This window comes from Crassostrea angulata, chromosome 9 (genome assembly GCF_025612915.1).
Source record: "Crassostrea angulata isolate pt1a10 chromosome 9, ASM2561291v2, whole genome shotgun sequence".
NCBI lineage: Eukaryota > Metazoa > Mollusca > Bivalvia > Ostreida > Ostreidae > Magallana > Magallana angulata.
The window spans coordinates 26489614-26513488 of NC_069119.1; the positions used below are offsets into that span (position 1 = coordinate 26489614).

Consider the following 23875-nt stretch of genomic DNA (forward strand, 5'->3'; position numbering starts at 1 on the left):
AAGATGAATAATACTATGTCATTAAATTTGAATGTTTGATGCTATTGTTTCCGGAGGGGGTGAAAAAGCCAAAGTTTGATTTTCACGCACATGAATTGTGTAACTTTGACGCAAACAAAGTCTGACGCCTTGCTGGATGCACGTGTGTATTATGCCAGAAAAATATAAATGAAGCATTGTTTAAAAAGATGTCAAGAGGATTTTCCTCAGAAGTTCGTTTTGGATTTATAATCTGTATTAAAAGTTGCGCAATTTTCGTAAGAATATATTAATATTTAATAGTGAAGTGAAACCTGAAAACCCACATGTCAACCAGCCAATGTTTTGAATGTTTGGTATATCGAGCCCGATTTTTTTTCTGTGGCATGCAGCGGCCTTGTTAGACACCTGTCAGCATAGGCAAACTGGCTGGGGTCTTGTTGTCTTCAATCACAGAGCACTGAAAATCATCATACAGGTTTTGACCATCTTAATCAATTTTTTAGGGTGATCACAAGTACATGATTGTTGTGTTTGTACAATGTAGTAAAAATCTATATCTACTTACATTTATTCCTATCAAAACCTGAACATGTTGTAAGTTTTATAAAATACTAAGTCTCCAATTAAATGAGTTATGTGTTACCTGGTTAGAGCTTTACACTTTTTAAGGTATTCAATATATAATGACCACATTTTGTAATGAATGAATGAATGAATGGTTTGATATTCTTTACTATGATTGAATCATTGCGCCTTGAATTTGACATTGAAGTCAATGTACAAGGCAAGTATTACTAGCATTAAGTTATTGTAGAAATTAAAGGGACATGGTCACGATTTTAGTCAAATTTAATTTTTCTGTTTTTATTATTTGCAATGCTTAAGGAATGCTTTTCTAATGATCAAATGAAATTTTGGTGCCAGTCGCTGGGTTTTAAGCAAGATACAGGGCTTACAATTCTTCGTCAAGAAGACGAAAACACGAGCCTTGTAAACAAGGCTCGTGCCCTGTTTTTGTTAACATAGGTTCAATTTACCAGTAAAAAATCTTTTTAAAGCTGGTTTGTCTGTCTTATTATTCAGTTTAAGCATAAATAAACAGTTCAGAACGATAAACACTTTCATTTTAGGTCTAAAAATCTGGAATTTTTACTTCAACATTCAAAATGTAACCAAACGCTTTGTTTACATAGCGAAGAATTGTAAGCTCTGTAACTCGCTTATGACTCATCAAATGACACTCAAATTTTGGGTGCCTATTAAAAATATCTTACAGAAGCATTGTAAACATTAAAATCGAAAAAATAATTTTTGACCAAAATTGTGACCATGCCCCTTTAACTTATTGAATGTGAAAATACGCTTTTTAAATTAATTTTGAAATAAAATGAATCATTTACCACAGAAATTTTGATAAATGGAAATGTTCTTCATTTCTTCCAGAGAAGATAACTCCTAAAATCGTTTTAGGCAGATTCTTATGTGTTGTCAGTCATGTGAATTTGGTTCAATTCACTTTCATTTTTACCTAGCAATACAGATTTGATTCTAAATTGATCAATATCCCTTATAATATTCATTACACTTATCTCTGGTTAATGTTCTGAAAAAGATAATCATCATTCACCATAACATAATTTAGAACGTGATGCCCAAATGCGATTTTAAAAGCTCATCATTCACTGTATCATAATAAAAAAAGATATCAGAATCATGTTTTCTCTTTTATTTCTCCCCTCATACATTGAAAGTCCATTAACTATCAATGTGATATTTTCTCGAAGCTTTGAATTAATCCTCGTTTTTTTCTATTTTTTAATTATTTTCTTGGTTTGATGTCACCCGCTGTTTTCCCATTACAATATCTATATCAGTTTTAGATCTTGTGAATCTGTGAATTTTGCATTACAAACAATACCATAAATTACAGTCTGCTTAGATAGCTATGTCCATGCGCGGATCCAGGCATCTTTTTTAGGTGAGGTTGAGAGATATCTTTGTAATCTAGGGACGGAGGGGGGACCCGACACCTAATTTTGAATATTTTACTATGGTATTTAAATAAATTTGAATTTTCCATGAGTGGGGGGGGGGGGGGTTCACAATCCCTTATTACCTGAAGTAGGGGAAATCAAAAAAATTATCTAAAACTGAGTATTTGAAGGTTTGTGAAGTCTTATTGTTTCATTTAGTATATTCTCGCTATATACTTCATTTAGACGAATCAATACGCTTCGCGTTGGGCAATATTTTTTCCCTCGGAGGCTAATATTATCGATTTTGCCCTCCACCTTAGTCAATATCGGAACTATTGGTATCAGTTAGAAGAATGTCGCTTGTCGAAATTGATATGCAAAATGTATAGGCACCGAACGAATGTACACGGTAATTGTGACACACACACCCCCCCCCCCACTCATGGAAAATTCAAATTTATTTAAATAGTGAGAATATACTAAATTAAACAATAACACTTTAAAAACCTTCAAATACAGCAATTTTCAATTTTAGATAGAATTTTTGAAAATTTCCCCTCCCTTAGGTAATATATACATGTATGTACTATGTAGTTTAATAACAAGTATAAAATTCACAAGAAAATAAATGATAATGAACCATTTTACGAAACGTTGTTTGCAATGATAAAATTATTCGTAATAATAATGGACGTACTAATTTCAAGAAACCAACGCGTCAGCGACTATTGCTTGGCGTAAGCCTCCATTAATTAGAATTAGTTCGTGGGTCCAAGGAAGAGGCGGGGGTGTGTGTGTGTGGGGGGGGGGTCTGACCCCCCTCCTAGAAAATTCAAATTCATTTAAACAACATATACTAAAATATTAAAAATCCGGTGTCGGATCCCCCCTTCGTTCCCAGATAACATAGATATCCCTCAACCCCACCTAAAAAATGCCTGGATCCGCGCATGGACATAGCTATCTAAGCAGACTGTAATTTCTGGTATTGTTTGTAATGCAAAATTAACAGATTCAAAAGATCTGAAACTGATATAGAAATTGTAATGGGAAAACAGCGGGTGACATCAAACCAAGAAAATAATTAAAAAAAAGAAAAAAAACGAGGATTAATTCAAAGCTACGAGAAAATATCACATTGATAGTTCATGGATTTTCAATGTATGAGGGGAGGGATAAAAGAGAAAAAATAATTGTGATATCTTTTTTTATATTAGGATACAGTGAATGACGAGCTTTTATAATCGCATTTGGGCATCAAATGCTATTTTATAATATGATGAATGATGAAGATTATCTTTTTCAGAACATTAACTAGAGGTATGTATAACGAATATCATAAAGGATATCGATCAATTAAGAATCAAATCTGTATTGCTAGATAAAAATGAAAGTGAATTGAACCAAATTCACATAACTGACAACATATAATAATCTGCCCAAAACGATTTTAGGAGTTTTCTTCTCTTGAAGAAATAAACACAATTTCAATTTTATTAAAATTTCTGTGGTAAATGATTTATTTTATTTCAAAATTTAATTTAAAAAGTGTATATGTTCACATTAAATTAGTTCACTTCTACAGTATCTTCATACTAGTAAGACATGCGTTGCACATAGACCTCAATGTCAAATTCAAGGCGTAATGATTCAATTATAGAAAAGAATATCAAACCTTCATTCATTCGTTACAAAATGTGGTCATTATATATTGAATACCTTAAAAAGTGTAAAGCTCTAACCAGGTAACACATAACTCATTTAATTGGAGACTTTTGGAGTATTTTATAAAACTTACAACCTGTTCAGGTTTTGATAGGAATAAATGTAAGTAGATATAGATTTTTACTATATTGTACAAACACAACATGTACTTGTTATCACCCTAAAAAAATTGATTAAGGTGGTCAAAACCTGTTTGATGATTTTCAGTGCTCTGTGATTGAGGACAACAACACCACAGCCACTTTGCCTATGCTGACAGGTGTCTATCAAGGCAGCTGCATGCCTCAGAAAAAAATCGGGCGTGGTGTACCAAACATTCAAAACATTTAATGGCTGCTTGACATGTGGATTTGCAGGTTTCACTACACTATTAAATATTACTATCTATTCTTACAAAAATTGCGCAACTTAAAATACAGATTAAAAATCCAAAATGAACTTCTGAGGAAACTCTTGTTGACATCTTTTAAAACAACGCTTCATTTACATTTTTCTGGCATAATACACACGTGCATCCAGCAAGGCGTGAATCTTTGTTTGCATCGAAGTTACACAATCCATGTGCTTGAATATCAAGCCCGGGCTTTTACACCCCCTCCAGAAACAACACGCATCAAAAATTCAAATTCAATGTCCTCGTATTATTACACACATGGTTTTCATCTCATAAGAAAATTGAGCTTCTGTCGCGGGCGGAAACGCCCCGAATTCAAAGGGGAACTCGGGAATTATTTTGCTTCAGCCATGTTTTGGCGTAAACCTTCAGTGAAATACTGTTATGACACCTTTGATTCCTGTAATGTTTGTTATCCTAAGGATGCAAAATTAATGTCATCATGCATTAACATTTACTGTGAAATGTTTTTTTTTTCTTTTATATAGACTTGATAATGCAATATTAAACAGTCAAAGAGAATGGGAATTCATTAGCCCTTCACCACTATACTTGAAGATCATGTACCACGGCTTTGAGAACATTACCTCATTGTGTCACTAACGATGAAATCATCTCCAGTCTATGGCAACAAAGCTGGAAGACAAAAATTTGAATAAAGATGCCGGGATGCCAAGAAATGCAAAATGTTGAAGGTGAACAGCAAAAGCGAAGCAAGCCTGACAATTTTGGAAACAATGAAGTCGAAAAATTGGACAGCTTTACTTAAGCTTGTTACAAAGGAAGGGCGGGGTACTGATAGAGGAGAGCGATGATCGGCGCATCCTTCGGAAGGCTAGCCAGCATCTTGAATTAAAGGGGCATGGTCACCATTTTGGTCAAATTCTATTTTTCTGTTTTTATTATTTACAATGCTTTAGGAATGCATTTCTAATGACCAAATGAAATTGGGGAGTCAGTAGTGAAGTTATAAGCAAGATACAGGGCTTGCAACTCTTTGTCATGTAAACAAGGCTCGTGCCCTGTTTTTGTTTAAATTAGTTTAATGTACCGGTAAAAGTTCTTTTTCAAACTTATTTTTCCATCTTCTTATTCATATTAAGCATAAATAAAAATATCTTAACGTTTACTACATTCACTTTTGGACTAAAACTTTTTTTAAAAAAGTTTTCACTTCAACGTTCAAAATGTAAACAAAAGCTTTGTTTACAGAGCAAAGAATTGTAAGCTCTGTAACTTGCTTATAACTCAAGGAATGACACGTAAATTTTGGTTGCCTATTAAAAATGCCTTACTGAAGCATTGTAAACATTAAAATCACGAAAATAAGTTTTGACCAAAATCGTGACCATGCCCCTTTAAGCCCACAAATATCAGTGAAAAAACCAAATTCTTCCTCTTCGATAGACTGGTCCTGTCTGTACTGTTTTATGAATAGGAGACTTAAAAGCTCAACAGGACAGAGGAAAAGACGAAAGATAACTTTCAGACCGAGTGCCTCAAAAGGATTCTCAAGGTCAGATGGCAGCAGCACATCCCAAACAAAACAACTCTGGAGATGACAAAGGAAGAGAACATCAGTGGCGAGGAGGAGGTGGGGGAACCGGATTGGTCATGTGCTTAGAAAGGATGTAATTATAGATGACTGTGATATGTCCCTCAAGTGAAAGCCTGTGGGAGGAAGAAAGAGGGGTCGCCCCAAAACAACATGGCGGCAGAGGTTGGAGGTTGAGCGGAACAATATTATATGCAGGCTGGAGCTCCTCGACCGCGGCACCACGTACAGTCTCAGACCGGCATCAGTGGAAAAATAATGTTCTAGCCTTATGTGCCTCTTGGCACGCAGACAATTTAGATAGCGTGGAATCATTAAAATTCGTGGGGCCAGTTTTCGTAGATTGCTAAAATTGTATAGGTTCGTAGGGACGCAATTTCGTGCATTTTCTAATACCTACGAAAGGAAATAGGACTTTATAATCCTAATTTATTAATTCGTGGATGATGTTAATTCGTGACTGAGAGGTACCCAGCAATTCCACGAAAACTGAAATACCACGAAATCTAATGATTCCACAATATATAAGATAAGACTACTTGTGCTAGTCGAAGACACCAATATGGATGAAACTGAGTTCCATTGTAACCTTAGTTTTTTTGTAGATAATCAATTGGACAGAATACATTCACTGATGTTCGAGGATCATTTCCACCTTTCAAACAGAGCACTACACGTTACATCGAATTTTATATATATATATATATATATATATATATATATATATATATATATATATATATATATATATATATATATATATATATATATATATATATATATATATATATATATATATCAAATTCACTGCTGATTACCACCCTCAGTATGGTTTGGTAGTAAACTCAGTTAACCTTAGCAATCATTGTGTTAGCACGCCACAAAAATTTAAAAACAGAACTATAGTATGTCCCAAGTTATTGCTTCGATCACTTTTTGATGATATTTAATTAAAATACACATACCTGTGAATGAAATACAGTTGAAATCGATAAAATGGAATTCATCCAAGATATCTTCATTAACCAATTATCATTTTTCACTCATAAATGTTCACAGGAACGAATACAAATTTCTTATGGAGATTTATAATGGGAAATGTTTATATCTTTTCTACATTCGGAAGTAATCGGGATACCTCGCACAATTTTTCAACGTTATCATCCGGGCTTATTAATGGCTGATGCAAGGCAAAACCCCGTAGACTTTCTATTTTTGGATGTGTATTGAAACCTGAAGCGGTAGAGGGGGCGTTTCAAAACAGATAATATGGACATTTTTCATATTAGTGGATGAACGTAGTATGAGCACAAAGGTATTTATGATTATCGATATATCAAACAAAAAGTGGTGGAAGCAAAATCTCGGGACAGAGTACAAAGTGTAATATGGTAAGCATAAATATGACAGTAGAGTTAGAGTTATGTGTAAATATTTACATCCACTAATTATTAGTCCTTTTATTTCTTACAGAAATTGGTTCCATATTACCAGATAATTGATTGGTCGAAACCTTCAGCGACCTAAGAAAAATCTCGGACTGCAGGAAATAACCATGATGATGTCAGACTCGAATTTCCATATGACGACTTCGCTGTAATTTCTTTAATCTAACGTACCGTATTAATTTGCATTTATTTAGTATTTTACCTTCTTATTACGATCAGTTTATTAATTTGTTTTAAAAATGTTAATATATACAATAAAATGCTTTCTTTAATGATTCATCTGGGTTTGAAGGTTGCGATCATTGCAGAAAGAAATTACAGCATTTTATTTCGGCAATATCGCTACCTTCATATCCATGCATGAATCACCAAAGAAGGCATTTTATTGTTTGAATAGTATAATAATAATGACAAGCATGCTAAATAAGATTTAAATCAATACACATGTACATGTACATAAAATTTTGTCGGTAAAGTTCAAACTTGCATAACCAATTTGATATGTACTTATGAATATAATCATTTAAATCGTATCTTCTCGTTCTCGATTATAAAAGAGATTTTTCTTTATGCAAAGTTTCTGGCACTATATTCTTAGTCGCGGAGGCGAACTAACTAACATGCTAATATGGCTGTTTCATGTATGTTTCATATCCGCTGACTATTAGCGTATATAAATCGTACTGAAATATGAACTGACCATCACTGAACAATCTGTGTAATATATTCGTTTTGTTCAGTCCATGACCTCATCAGGGGATCAAAACTTTTCCATATAAATACACGCTTTATCCGTAAATTCGTTACACCCGAATTCGTTGTAACCATAAAATTTTGCAAAGAATGATTTAGAATTTTTCCGGGGACTTAAAAAAACACTTCGCAATATCCAAGATTTCGCTATATCCGTGTTCGTACTAAACGAGATTTACTGTATAAAGAAAAAACCTTCACAGGTTTTCTTCGAAAACATATTCATTAGTACGGAAAAACAAAATCAGGAAGAATTGTTTATAAATCTAAAGAGTTGGTGCACCTTAACTTCGCCTTCTAGGTTCAATATGATACAATACGCATTGCAGTGAAGTGAGACCATTGGGTTAATGTACGCACGTGTTTGAAACATGAAAATGAATCTCTTCTATACATTTACCGTTTTTCGAATTATCAACGTCGAAACTTACATGTATAAATGACAATGAAAACAGTGAAATGATATTGTTTTTAGAAGTATGAATAAAATAAATCCATCTCATTAAATTATTCAGTTGTTCATTAATCCATGCGTTAGCATTAATGCGATTAACGGGGTTTCTTCCGAGAAATTTTAAAGCTGGTCGGAAGTTGGTATGTGTGAATTATTCATAAGATTGACCAAAAAAGTCAGTGAGTTAGCCGAAAGTAATGTAATTGTACAATGTATGTTGTTTCCAATGTTGTATGGTTACAAAAAATGCAATGTATGAATATGATTATTAAATTTACATGCCGATATAGCATTTTGTTCATGGCAATTTAAATTATTTCTCAATTACAAATTTCTTTGTTTGATTTTTTGTTATCAACTAAATTAACGAAAAATTGAACCTAAATGTCTGAATTAAGTGAAATATTACACGGAGAATATCAGAATAAAATCGCTTCTACAGCTGACGTCATCAAGGGACAACGCGAACTGGGATTGGTCAAATGACACACAGACAGCCTGCGGACTACAAATCCCATCATGGCGGCATAGGACTTCCTCTCTGAACCTCCCAGCATCATCAACCCGATGAACAGAATCGGAACCCCATCCAACAACAAATAGGTCGCCATTGGCGGCAAGAGCGAGACCGCGTGGGCCCTTCATGTTGGAGTGTGTGTAATGGAATCTCCTATACACAGAGCGCGTGATGGCGGTGACCCGGTTTCGTTGGCTGTCGCTGACCAACAGGGAGTTCCCTGACGCGTCGAACCTGACGTACATTGGTCGTAAAAAGAGGGACCCATGGTTCTCTTCCGGAATCAGATTCATCAGTTCCTCCCCATTACGAGATAGAAGTCGCAGGGAAGCTGGAGATCCATACGGGCAGGTGACAACGAATTTATTTTCCGACGATGTATAACTTATTCCAAAGCAACGATCTTTGGTCTTTATTTCTTCTTGTAAGTTGATCCCAGCCATAATTTTGTATATTAAAATCTTCATGTTTTCAGGTATGGTAACCGCTATAATTTGATCCTCCATTAGTGTGACGTCAAACGGTGACTGTTGCATGATGTGCTCAGACTTCATTTGGAACTGTCTATCGAAAAGTTTGAGTTTGCTGTTTCCTTTGTCACAGAAGACCCAGTCTAGTGTTGGTAGAGATAGAATTCCCGTGATTACGCAAGCGTTCTCGTCAGACCTTGTCCTCACAGAAAATTCCCTATGCTCTTTCGGGTAACTCCTCTCGGGACTCTTTCGGTTGTTGTCATCCAAACCGTTTTTCGTGGGAGATGATTTCTTGGATTCGAGGCCTTCTCCATCAATGACGATGTCTCCCAGCGTTGAGAGAGATCTCAGAACTTCATCTAATTGCCTGTTGATTGCAAAGCTTACTTTGGGCAGTTTTTTCAGCTCCCTGTATTCTTCGAATGCCTCTGAGTTACTTTTGCTCCTTTCCTGGACTTGCTGCATACACTGTAAAATGTGACCATCGGTTCCAAAGCGTTTCACGTGGTCTAGTAATTGGTTGGTGTGCGAGCTCTCTGCATTCAAAGATTCTAACTTTTGAATATCTTGCTCTAGTTTTCCCCGATACTCGTTTTCCAATCTGCCAAGCTCTTCTGTCGATTTCTTCTCGCATTTGCTTAGAATTTCATCCACTCGATTTCGAACACTCCGAATTTTATCCCTCAAGTTTGGGAAAGTGCTGTCCACCTCAGAAATAGAAGACCGTGTTGATACCAACGCTTTCTTTGCAATTTGCAACTGACTTGAAGACTTCGAAGAAGCCTCCTGGAGCTCGTATGACTTTGCTTTTACTTCTTCATTTACTGTCCTTATCTGCTTGCATTCCTTATGTTTTGCTCCTGCACACAGAGGGCAGATGAGCTCGTCGTGGTCCTCACAGAACAATGTCAGACCTTGATGGTCGTGGATCGTACAGTTTGGGCCGTAAACAAGGCTCTTCGTTTCGCTTGTTTTCGCTTCGTTTAAATCCATCATTTCGTGTTTCATCGTAGTCTTTAGTGAATCATGAACCTCAACGCAGCTTTTGCAAAGCGCTTCATGGCAACTACGGCACCACTTACTTCCAGTTGTCGACTTCCGTTTCCGTTTACAAGGCGTGCAAAGAACGTCCTCATTCTTTAATCTGTGCACCTCCACCAATGCTCCAACGAAGTCGCTCGGCGGAAGTTGCTCCGCCCATTTTTCCGAGGACTTGTTTTTAGTCGCAGTCAATTGTTTGCAAACTGGACACGAGTATGCAGACAGCTTGCTGCTGAAGGTCTGGGTCAGTTCCTTTTGGATACAGTCTCTGCAGAAGTCATGAAGGCAATCTAAGTGACAGGGGCTGGTGAAGTTCTTAGCACAAAGTTTACAGGTGACAAAACTTGAATCCATTTTGGTGCTGCAACTGAAAGGTATAAAAAATTAACAGTAATGTACATGTATCTAATCTTGCCCAAGAGGTTCGGTTGCTTTTTGATAAATAAATTTAGATATCAAAATTTACAACAACAAAAAATAATTCATTAATCAGTTTCATCAATTTTGTTTGATCAATAAAAGTTGGTTTGTTTTAAGATATTGATGTTGTAAGAAATTGAAGTAAAATAGAACACACCTTTGTTAATATACAATACATGTTACCTTTACCAAATCTATACACACAATATAAATGCCCGCCATTTCAATTTGCTATATATAAAAGGATATTAAAGGTGAAGATGGGTAATGGCTAGCATATAAATGGCTGCATGTGATTGCATGCACTGATCTAGAAAACGTATCATGGAGTGGGGGTGTCTCCAGTGGCGTAGCTGCCGTTAGGCACTTAAGGCACGTGCCTACACATGAGTTTAAGACCAAAAATTAAAAATGTTAAAATGTCACATTTAAAAAAAAAAAATTAAAAAAAAGCACACAGCAAATATCTTTCTGTTTCCTATTTGAAAACTCTGATTGTTTGAGGTCACAAATATGTGACATCGATGATGCTAATTATTGCGCAGTCAATCCGGCAGTGAAAAACATGTCGGGCAATAAACCAAAAGTAAGAACAGTGGATGAAATGTTTAAAATCATATTCATAGATCGAGGCATATTGCAATCTCAACTATCATTGACAAATTTGCGGCTAATATAAATAGACCCCTTAAATTAACTTCGTGTAACATAATGTACGACTTAAAAAAAACAAAGCAATATATCTGTTTTCTTATTATCAAAATTTAAAGTAACCATTACAACTGTTTTTGAATCATGACATTCAATTATAAAGTCTTAATGTTTTCCCTTTATTAGTAAACTAAACTATAGAGACAGATAATATAATAGCTTTAGTGTAAGAAGATGGGTGGATAAGGCGTGTAAAATATCTATGCACGGACGGAAAAGATACCGAAAAATTTAAATATCAATAAATCTGATATTTTAAAAAAAATATTTAAAACAATAAATATTTAACATATCATCGGTTTTTAACCTTTAAATATGTTCAATACTTGGAATATGTTGACTTAAACAGGCGTATACGTATATCAAAACTTCCAATAGTGTCATTTTTTTTTACAACTTCAAGGTTTTTTTTATTATATAGTGAGTCTCTGCTCCATATTTTTCTCATAGAGTAATTAAAGTTTTATAAACAAGAGGCCCATGGGCCACATCGCTCACCTGAGGAACAATAGGTATGATAAAATCAGCTTAATGGAGTCATAATACAAACTATCTGGACAATGTACAATAATACATGTAGATCCGTATAAATAAAATCCATTTTCCCCTGGATATTCTTATGTTTATAATCATTAGTCCCTTTTCTAACAGGACGATTTTATAGTCATATCATATGTTGAGTATTGCAGTTCTCAAAAAGATCCTTAACAATTGTTTATATATGGGATATAAACGTACATAAACTCTGAACCTTCTTGTGAGGCCAAAGAATTGTCCTGGGGCCAAAGTCTTAACAATTATAAAGAATCATCTGGCTGATCAGTTTCTGAGAAGAAGATTTTTAAAGATTTACCATATATATTCCTTTGTTAAACTTTGAACCCCCATTGTGGCCCCACCCTACCCCTGGGGAATATGATTTTCACAACTTTTAATTTACACTACCTGAGGACGCTTCCACAAAAGTTTAAGCTTTCCTAGCTGATTAGTTTCTGAGAAGAAGATTTTTAAAGATTTACCATATATATTCCTATGTAAAACTTTGACCTTCCATTGTGGCCCCACCCTACCCCCGGGGGTCATGATTTTCACAACTATGAATCTACACTACCTGATGATGCTTCCACACAAGTGTCAGCTTTACTGGCAGATTAGTTTCTGAGAAAAAGATTTTTAAAGATTTACTCTATATATTCCTATGTAAAACTTCGATCCCCCATTGTGGCCCCACCCTACCCCCGGGGGTCATGATTTTCACAACTTTGAATCTACACTACCTGAGGATGCTTCCACACAAGTGTCAGCTTTCCTGGCTGATTAGTTTCTGAGAAGAAGATTTTTAAAGATTTACTCTATATATTCCTATGTAATAAAACTTCGACACCTCATTGTGGCCCCACCCTACCCCTGGGGATCATGAATTTCACAACTATGAATTTACACTACCTGAGGATGCTTCCACACAAGTTTCAGCTTTCCTGGCTGATTAGTTTCTGAAAGGAAGATTTTTAAAGATTTACTCTATATATTCCTATGTTAAATTTCGACCCCCAATTGTGGCCCCACCCTACCCCCGGGGGTCATGATTTTCACAAATTAGAATTTACACTACCTGAGGATGCTTCCACACAAGTTTCAGCTTTTCTGGTCTTATGGTTCAGGAGAAGAAGATTTTTAAACATTTACTCTATATATTCCTATGTAAAACTTTGACCCCCCATTGTGGCCCCACCCTACCCTCGGGGGTCATGATTTTCACAAATTAGAATTTACACTACCTGAGGATGCTTCCACACAAGTTTCAGCTTTCCTGGTCTTATGGTTCATGAGAAGAAGATTTTTAAAGATTTACCCTATATATTCCTATGTTAAATTTCGACCCCCCATTGTGGCCCCACCCTACCCTCGGGGGTCATGATTTTCACAAATTAGAATTTACACTACCTGAGGATGCTTCCACACAAGTTTCAGCTTTCCTGGTCTTATGGTTCATGAGAAGAAGATTTTCAAAGATTTACTCTGTATATTCCTATGTAAAACTTCGACCCACCATTGTGGCCCCACCCTACCCCCGGGGGTCATGATTTTCACAAATTAGAATCTACACTACCAGATGATGCTTCCACACAAGTTTCAGCTTTCCTGGTCTTATGGTTCATGAGAAGAAGATTTTTGAAAATTTCTCTAAAATTTTCATAAATTCCTAATTATCTCCCTTTGCAAAAAGGCGTGATCCTTAATTTTCACAAATTTAAATCCCCTTAGGCTAAGGATGATTTGTGCCAAGTTTGGTTGAAATTGGCCCAGTGGTTCTTGAGAAGATGTTGAAAATGTGAAAAGTTTACAGACAGACGGACAGACGGACGGACAGACAGACAGACAGACGGACAGACAGACGGACGACAGACAAAATGTGATCAGAATAGCTCACTTGAGCTTTCAGCTCGGTGAGCTAAAAACAAACCGATTTCAATCAACAAACACGTGGAGAGATGACCCACTATACAATAAAAATACGATTTTGTATCTCAACAATTGAACGTTTTGAAAAAAATAATTCAAGTCTGTAAATTCGTGGCCAAAGTTCAAGGCACGCGTAATATTTAAACAATCTACTTTGTTGTGTATGAAATGGCTCAGAAGTTAGAGCACCAGACATTAGTTAACCTTCTATAGGTAGGGTTTTTATGTTGTGGGTTTGATTCCACCAAAATTTAAGGTAATATATTTTCTCTATCGTTTGTTAAACATTATAAAAACTGAATTTATTTAGAAATTGTGCTTTTGCAAACTTGTATTATGATAAATTTGAATTGATTTAATTGATAAAATAAATTCAAAATTGTATTTTACGATGAAACCGAATGGGAATTTGCCCTATCTTATTCCCCATCTTCTTCCCGCCTTTCACTTTGATAACGCTTTAAAAAAGATTGCTGGTGAAAACAATGTTGGATTGTATTAAAAAAATGTTTTTTGCCTTTTTACTACGAAAAAAATCTTTCAAAATTTTATGTACGAAAAGTGCCTAAAATTTGTTCCTGTGTGTTCTATAAAACATGAAATCTGTTTTCCGTCGGGGGGCTTCGCCCCCCCTGAACCCCCTACCAGGGCGCTGCCCTGCACCCGCGGGGGGCCTTGAACGGCCCCCAGACCCTTCGCCGTATTTGGTGCCTATACTTCCTTCTAGCTCTAGCTACGCCACTGGTCTCAATGGACACTGGTGGGGGGTGTCCTTTTTTCAGTAATTTTACTGAATTTTACTATGCCGTCTATGGGAAATTTTAGTTTTTCTCTAGAACTGCGCATGCAAAGAAGTTTTTTTTAGAATAGTTGAAATCATTGTGTAAGTGAGAGTTATCCATCTTGCCATAGGAAGGACGTGTCTTAATTAACCACGAGATCAAAACCATTGATCACTGAATATTCCAAAACGTCGATCCCCTGGGGGTAAACCAGAAAATAGATGTACGCCCTCGCTATTCTGAATTCATATTGGAAATAGTTTACAGAAAGGCTTGAACGATATTAGAATATCTGACTGAAATACTTTTATAACTCATTTTATTCTCTTGATTCTGTACATGCACGTGTGGAATTAAGAGTAGTAGCTTTAAAAGCTTTTTTATTCAATAGTGTTATACTGTTATATCATATAATTATGCCATTAATTTAAACTTTATATATAGAATATATAAATGTAGAAGACGTGTATTCATTGCAAATATTTACAGATGTATATATACATTATATACGGCAAATGTGATACATGCTAGCTGATATACATGTAATAGATAAATTTGAAATCTTACCTAATAAACAAAGTAAATCTGTGTCTTCTTTCGGTAATCGAGACGAGTATTCCAACCTTAGCTGATTTTGTTCAAAAGATATCCAACAATTCATCGATGTTCGAAATCCACAGGTACAAACAAGCATGTCCAAACCTCATATTTACTCGTGCATTGTGAAATAAAAGTTTAAACCGGAATTCAACTAAAAACATAAAAAAATCTTTGCATGCACTTTATAGAAAATGACTGCGTTTTATTTGCTGAATATGTATTGAAAGCCTTATACAAACTCTAGATTGAAATGGAACATAAAAGGAAGCTATTATGTATGGGATTCGATTATTTTGTTATTTGTGAGTCTCGGATGATCTCATCAAAGAAAAGGAAATGGAATTTAAAAGGAGCCAACGCTCAATTCGATAAAAGACCAATAAATACACATCAGCGTACAAAAATATTCAAAGCGTCGCTCTGATGTAAAAATGTGTTCTCTTGTAATTTTAAATTTTTCAATTAAATTTTTTAAATTTATCTATTCAAGTGTGTTATTTTTCTTTCATGGATACTTACTTTTAAACGCAAGATAGACAAATTGAGAATGTGTAGAAAAGAAAAGTAAAATTTTTATATAACTTTCCATTTTTTTTACATGTACGTTTCAAATTGCACAGGAATTCAGCTGAAATTAAGCAGAATGTGGTAAAAAGACATTCACAATTTGTAAAAAAAAAAAAAAAAAAAAAAAAAAAAAAATTAGGAGGGGATTGGAGATTTGCATTAGCTTGAAATTCTTAATTTGATAAAAAAAAACAAAAAAAAAAACAAAAAAAAAAACAAAATACAAAAATCACATGATACTTTATGATGACCTTGGCCTTAAACATGATTATTCCATCGTTCCGTCATTAGTTTAAGACAGTCTTATGTTTCATATAGTCTATTTTGGTCGCGTGAGCTTTCTCCAAAATGACGTCATTTTTTTTTTATTAATCGGGACAGCGGGCGAACGTAATCTCCTTTCGTCTCCATAGTTGTTCCGCGTGGAAATATTAAAATCACACAATTATTCAAGTGACTTATTAAAAAAACTCATTTTTACTATTTATCTATTTAAAGTTACTATACTTGTCAAAAATCCTATCTTTAATATCACAGTATTGTTCGGTTAAAAAGTCCTCTGGTGATGTATTGACATAATTATGCTAAAATTATCATGTGGTTTTGTATAAGTTTTTTTTTTTTAGGTTGGAATCCTATGCAGCGCTATAAACGAAGCTTGTTCTAAAATGATAACGTTATCAATAATCATAAAAATGACGGTTTTGTATTAATGACAATTAAGTGATAAAATCAGGCACGTAGCATCGGGGGGGGGGGGGGGGCAGGGGGGACCTGCCCCCCCCCCCCCCCACTTTTTCTCGCAGCAGCAACAAATATTTTAAAATTTACACATAAAAAATTGAATTATCATGGAGTTGCCCCCCCCCCCCCCACTTTTTTGGGAGTATGTAAAAAAATTGATATGAAAATAAGGAAAGGAGGAGTGAAATTGAAGTTATATACTACTGAAAATAAAATCATTGGGGGGGGGGGGGGATCAAATATTTAGACGACTTAAGTTAAAATAAAAGATAAGGAAACAAATGAAAATGTTATATAGAGTATTTTCAAAAGATTCTGTCACATTTACATGTATGTTAACTATTATTAAATTTTGAAAAAGGGTGTTGTTGAATCATACATGTACTATCGGAAACATACTCATGGCGCCCATTTTATTTTATATGTATATACTCCAGAAAAGTAGGATCTTTTTTTTTAAACGGAGGCGTGCATGTAAATGTTACGTGCCTGTTTGAAATTTGGAAAAAAGGGAGGGGGGGGGGGGGGGTCGATCTTACCAGGAAATTTTACGGACTGGCAAAAAAAGGGGGGATCTTTTCGATCGCCAATCTTCAGAAACCTAATCCGTGGGGGTGGGGATACCTCAAATTTGAAAACGAATTCTAATGTTAATTTTGCAGTTTTCCTTCTAGATTTAGCTTGCTCTCAACAAAGTGTCCTGTGTGTGGTTTGGGGGGGGGGGGGGGGGGGCAGTTCCTGAAAATACTGTAACTTAACCGAATGTATACAAAAAGTCGCATCTCTGTAGGCTATTTGATGGTACATGTATATGAGATAACTTTCACTGAATTAGTGCGGGGCCTGTAATATTTTGTATTGGTTTGACATGTTTGAATGACAATGTATATTGTCATTCGGCGCACCTCGGCCGATTCCGGTATCCTACATCAAATGATGAGGTACGAATCTGCCGAGGTGTGCCGAATGGCACATGGTTGCGTGGGCGTTGCATGACGTTTTCAGACAAGCCTTCTACTGTTTTATTGTCAAGAAAGACAATAAACAAGGAAATTATTAAAAGAAAATGTTTTAATTTTTCAGATATGGAAATAAAGCCTGGCACAGAAAGTTTTAAAAATTTATTGTTGAAATTAATATTGAATTAAGTTATCAACATTATATTTATCAAATATTAAATTGATTTATAGATTTTAAATAACGACAGTAATGGATAATAAGATTTATAATTTACGTATCTTTCTTTATTACTTTTTATCAAATGTCCTTTTCATTGAACGATGCTTTATAGGCCTAATTAAAATCATTTATGAACCTATCACTTAATTTTTTTTATCTTTTTTTCTAGCAAAAGAGAGAGAGAGAGAGAGAGAGAGAGAGAGAGAGAGAGAGAGAGAGAGAGAGAGAGAGAGAGAGAGAGAGAGAGAGAGAGTTCCCGTTTTGCACACATTTGAAAATTAGGTATCGAAAAAATGTGTGTCAAACAATGTTACAATATGACTTGCATAAAAGCACATTAACATAATAATTGACATCGATCAATGTTCTTGAATTTAATTTTAAACATCTATTTGGACATTAATTTCTTTTTTTTTTTTTTAACAAAACAGTTTATTGCAAAATTGTTGTGTATGTCAGTGGCGTCGGAAGCAAATTGAAAGTGGGGGGCTAGACTAATCCTCAGAAATATTGAGAAAAATGTATTTCCCAAAATCATGAAAATCCTAATCCGTGGGGGGGGGGGGGGTATACTTATACTTCAAAAAGAAAAAAAAATTACTTTTCCAAAATTACGAAATTCCTAATCCGGGGGGGGGGGGGGGGGGGGGGGGGGGGGGGGGGGGCTAGTATGCTTCTGAATCCAACGTCTCAATCTTTCAAGGTAAATTTTTAGGAACAATAATCTTTCCTGCGAGAAAAAGTGGGGGGGGGGGGGGGCTGAACCCTCTATCATGCTATGTTTCCAATGGTTTGGTATAACTTTGCAAAAAAGTGGGGGGGGGGGGGGCTAAGCCCCCCCTAGCCCCCCCGGTTCCGACGCCTATGTATGTAGTGCTTATGTTTAACATTTTACCTTTAGAAAGTATATGTATATGTACATGTACATGCTACAAGTTTGAAAAGAAAATATCATAAATTAATGTTTATTTATTGCCTTTGCTTACATAAATGGAGGAAATGTGTCTAGTGAAAACGCTGCTAAATATTTTTCATTTATGCTTTGGCTTGAATAATCGAAGAAAATAGACAAACTTATGGTGATATGATGATTAATAGCCAATTTTATTGGCTTCAAAAACTGAAAATCTTTTTTCACAAAACATATCAAATGTAGATCTAATTCATACATCTTCAACCTTCTTCAGTTTAAGGTTTATGAAATCAATATTTAAATTATTATTTTTGTCGGAATTTATTGGGCTACTAATTTGAAAAACCAGAACAGTGACCCGCAATATATTAAATCGGTGATGTCGATCATAAGATCTACTGTCAAGGCTGCTACTTCAAAGATTGAAATATTTTGAGATAAAGCTCTGGGTTGCGTTTTACAAAAGAACTTACGACTTACGACTAAGAACTTACGACTTACGACCGAATTAATGAACCACAAACTAATCAATATATTGTTGTAATATCTGTAAATTTAATTATGAAAATCAAAATAGTTGTAAATAAATGGTTTGATATAAATTTTGTTCATTAAAGACCGTTCCATGAGATTGAAAAGAATTACGACTTTGTCTTAAGTTCTTTTGTAAAACGCAGCCTGCAGTTTCTCTTCATAATAATCTTTCTGTTGATACCAAACAACCAATTGTAAACATGCGTTTTACATATTTTGCAGCTACATGTACAATGTAAGTTGTAAAAAAGAGACACGGAGTACCCCATGCATATGACTGTCCGTGTAGTTTTCCCCTTTATCATATAATTATCCACTGAATCAGCTTCCATTTGGCTGGGGACATGCAATTTTCTCTTAATTCACCGAGTTTTTATGTTTAAAGTAAATTGGCAAAAATGTAAAAGTCAAATCATCTAATCCTTATTTTCTTATCAGTGAGCGGAAATTTAAGTCTAAAAATATTAATATAAAAAAATGGTGATAGTTATTAGTTTAATACTATACTAAAACACAACAAAATACCTATATTTTTCTTGTTTCACGGCGCTGATGAATGAATGATAAAACACCCAGGTAAAATCTTTGACTGAAAGCAGACTATAGATCTACGAGGGTTGTTCGGAAATTATTGAGACAACTCGAATAATTTCTTTTCTAATTGACGAATTTTGGTGAAAATTGGCATAGACACCGAAGAAACGCCAACAAATAATAAAACAAAGTAATATTTAAAGAATATTTAATATTCTGTTTACGACGGTAGATAAACAAATCGGTGGTCGGGGTACCCGGAGCAGCCATGAACTCGGAGATTTAACAACTTAAACATCTACTTTATAAGTGTCTGTAGAGTTACAGTTAATGATAAAAGAAATCAAATTAAATATGTTCATTTTGCTATTCTTTGCAACTAACTTTTGATTAAGTTTCACTGATGTTTGAGTTGAAATACGGACATGGTACACATATATTTACCAAACAATAGAAATCTGACAACGACTTTACATTGAATTTTTACGTCAAGGCGGCGCATTGAAAACCGTCAACCCAGTGGAAATCTCATCAGAAGACCTTTTAAGGCCAATCAATTGCTTAAAAAAACTATACGATGACAAGACAAGGTATAAAGCTTCAGTTCATCATATTTTTTCACCGATTGTTTAACTAGAATTAGGCCAAAGGGATTAATTATCAAGTACTTTTGACACACTAACTGTTGAAAACAGTTCTAAAATATATATTTTAAAAAAATGACAGGAGACATTCACAGTAATTAGACTTTCGGGAAAAATAACTCGATTCATCCCCTAAAAATAACAAGAATGAGAGGAAATGTAAAAGAAAACATGTTGAAATGAAATCAAAAGATGAGAAATAAAGAATAATTCTTATTTCCGTTCGATTGTAAGGTGTTTAAAACACAGGAGCAATAAGAAGCGTTAAAATGACGTTGCGAAAAGTTTGCGGTTGCGCCGGGTCACTGGACGAAGGCACGTTGGTCAGCTTACCAGGAATTATCTATTCATGCAATGGACAAGAAACTTTTCACATTGATAATCTGTATCCTGATTAACGTTATGGTGACATTTCAAGGGTTTATCTTTTTTACTAAAAGAATAAGAGAAAATGTCTCAATAATTTCCGAACCCTCGTAATTGCTATCACAACACAAATCACACCTGTTGTTCTATACCCAGTTATCAAATATGTGCAAAACGGGAACACAGGTACCTAAAACACCATCACATTCTTGTGAATTATAGCCATAATTACATGTGTATTTATATACTGATATGTTGTACAGCCAAAAGTTGTACTTTCTGAATAAACATAGTTATGTGAATAAAAATTAATTCACTATAGAGAAAATATTGTTCAGAACCAAACATGAAGTCAATCGTTTTTATGGTACTTGGTGAATTTAATGTGAAAGAAAAATTTTCTAGAAATTTTCAAGAAATCTATAAATAATCATTTAACTTAACTTCAACCTTAATTTAAAAACATTAATACCGTACATAAAGCCTTGTATATCTTAATGTTGTTTATATATGTATATGCACATGTTCTCAAGATTTACAAAAATAAAACTAGAGTAATAGAAATGGAATTAATTACATTTATCAAAGTAAGTGAGAAATTAATTAGATTTTAAAAAATCAATGTAATTGTAATTGCAAGTAATTGATAAAATTCTTAATGTATTTCAAAGTATTTAATTTACTTTTCAAAGTAATTGACCCCAACCCTGACTCTTGCAAATGAATATGATAGCAAATATTGTCTTAATCTGTCACTTCCTCAGTTTTGGTGACTCTCCTTATTTTCAATGAAGTTATAAAAGTTGGCCAAGTTACAGTACTTTCCAGATAAAATCTAATCAGATGCCGCAAGCTGACCCCAGTTTTGCTTTTTAAAAGTTTGCGTCTTCTCAGGGTCCACTTGGAATCTGCTTTTTGAGTCCACTTTGAGCATCGAAGCAGACCCCTCTTTATTCTTAACGCCTGTAAGTCTGTCCCTGGTATATTCCCAATACACAAATACAGACATTTGGTCAGTTTTTCAGTGACAAAACAATTTTATTAAGGGTCTGCTTCTGAAATTGGAGTCTGCTTTCTATGTCCACTCTGGGTCAGCCTGGGGTCAGTTCTTGGTCTGTCATAGGAGACCTGAAGCAGACCCTGAATGGAATCTGGAGTTTGGTTGGAGTCTGCTTTATGTTATGTTGGGTCTGTCCTGTATTGTACCTGTAGACGTATCTTGATTATTTTTTTTGTATTTAACTTTTTTTAGCTCCATTCTGATTGATCATTGGATACTTTGTAATTTCTTAATAGTTTCCCATTTGTCAAAGTATTTTGACTAGTACATGTACTACATTATACAAGTTTAACATTGAAAGAATTACTCTGATAGTTTAAAATAAATCCTGTCAATGATGCACTTTATTTTGATACGGAACAAAATAAATAGATTGATGATTTGTATCCATTGACATGTTTATGAAAATTGAAAAATAAATCATCAAAATTGTGACCATGCCTCTTTAACAACTGTAAAACACAGTACATAAAAACTCAAAATCAATATACAATCAAGCTTTTATTCCAGTTTTCCTTTTCTTATTTTTAACATTTTTCGACTTTGACTGTTTATCAAATTCCCCTGATTCTTCTCCAGTTTGCTTTCTTTTGATTTTTTTCTTATTGTTAGAATTCTTTACATCCTCTCTTTTGGTTTTCGTCTGGACGACCTCCATATTCCCCCAGATTTCGTCGTCATTCCCATCTTCGTCGGAGACGACCTCCGTTTTGACGACCACTTCCTCTTCATTGTCTACATCATTCCCATCCCAGCTAGATTTTAGAAGGAGAGCGGAGAGTCGAGATTTCAAGTAGATTTTCTGTTGAGATTTGTCATCCGTCGAGTGAATGTGCAAATATCGATCCAACCCACAGGACACTATAACCGGCAATGTAGGGTGATGTTCGACTGCCCGGATGGCACCTGCGAGACCCCTAAACACTTGAACTGGTCGCCCTTTTCTTATGTCCAAAACTGCTAATTTTCCAACCGTATTCCCAACCACTACTTCGTTTTCATTCTTAGGGCAGAGAGATAGAGCTGTGATGGGATATTCGTCAAATGACATATCTAGAACCGGCCTTCTCTGTGCTTTCAAGTCATACATTCTCACTTGATGGTGACCTGTTGCAGTGAAAATTTTCTCAGACTTTGGTAGAAACCTTGCACAGGTGACCCAAACAGGTACCCGTAAATTAAGCCAGTCATTTCTCACATTTTTAGCGGTAAATTTTGGATTTTCCGTTAATTCTATGTCCCATATTTTGAGCTCATTTTCTTTCCCTCCTGTAGCAAAAATATTTCTCTCAGTTGGATTTTGCTCGAAAGTAAACACGTCCTTCCCAGCATTTATCTCGGACTCTACCTCGCCATCTTTCCACAAACGGACAAGTCCTGTATCAACACATGAAACATAATCACCGTTCAGCAATCTGACACCTCGAAGTTTTGATTCCTCTGTCCCAAGAATTAATGAATCGGAAAAGGTTCGAGTCGCCGAATTCCAAATCGTCACAGTTCTGTTTTTGGACCCAATACACACATCAGTCTCCGTTTCGTCTTTCCAACACAATGATACGATTTCTTTTGATTTATCCACAGATTCTGTGTCATGTAAATTCAACCACTCGGCTTTAGAAACGTTTATTCCTTTTAAAAGTCCTGTTTCTGAACCGACGAACACGTCCAGCACTTTCAGCATGGGCGCAGCCATTTTTAAGTGCAAAGTAAATCTCAAAACCAGACCGGTCAAATACTAATTATCCGGATCTCTATGGTCGGTATATAGTATTTCTCAGATTATCAAGAAAACAACAACAAAACAATATACCCCAATCCACAGGTTGATACACTGCCTTTATTTCCTAGTTTATTTATCACATAATTAATTCGTAGCCGAGTGGATAAAGTTAGCGTCGGGCTTGTCAGTTGTGATTAGTACATCCGGAGTTATCCCTCGAATAGGTTTTTGTTGTTACAAGTTACTGAACTAAATTTTTTAGATAGTCATTTTTTTCTTTAAACTGCAAATTTTTCGCTTATTTGACATATGTACAG

At 35.0% G+C, this 23875-nt stretch overlaps 2 protein-coding genes across 3 annotated transcripts; both read right to left on the reverse strand.

Moving 5' to 3' along the window:
* Positions 1–7673: 7673 nt before the first annotated feature.
* On the reverse strand, positions 7674–15493 carry LOC128163829 (transcription intermediary factor 1-beta-like). Of its 2 annotated transcripts, none has more exons than XM_052827499.1 (2): positions 15262–15493; positions 7674–10679 (listed from the first exon to the last, which is right to left on the reverse strand). In XM_052827499.1, exon 2 carries the CDS (start codon positions 10670–10672, stop codon positions 8693–8695), a length of 1980 nt encoding a protein of 659 aa, XP_052683459.1. In that variant the 5' UTR covers positions 10673–10679; positions 15262–15493; the 3' UTR covers positions 7674–8692. The 2 variants fall into 2 exon arrangements, with proteins under 2 accessions (XP_052683459.1, XP_052683458.1); XM_052827498.1 differs by having other exon boundaries at positions 7674–10685; positions 15262–15492.
* A 6664-nt stretch (positions 15494–22157) lies between these two features.
* LOC128163831 (WD repeat-containing protein 74-like) lies at positions 22158–23573 on the reverse strand. The gene has a single exon (XM_052827501.1). It carries the CDS (start codon positions 23529–23531, stop codon positions 22329–22331), a length of 1203 nt encoding a protein of 400 aa, XP_052683461.1. The 5' UTR covers positions 23532–23573; the 3' UTR covers positions 22158–22328.
* Between the last annotated feature and the right edge of the window lie 302 nt (positions 23574–23875).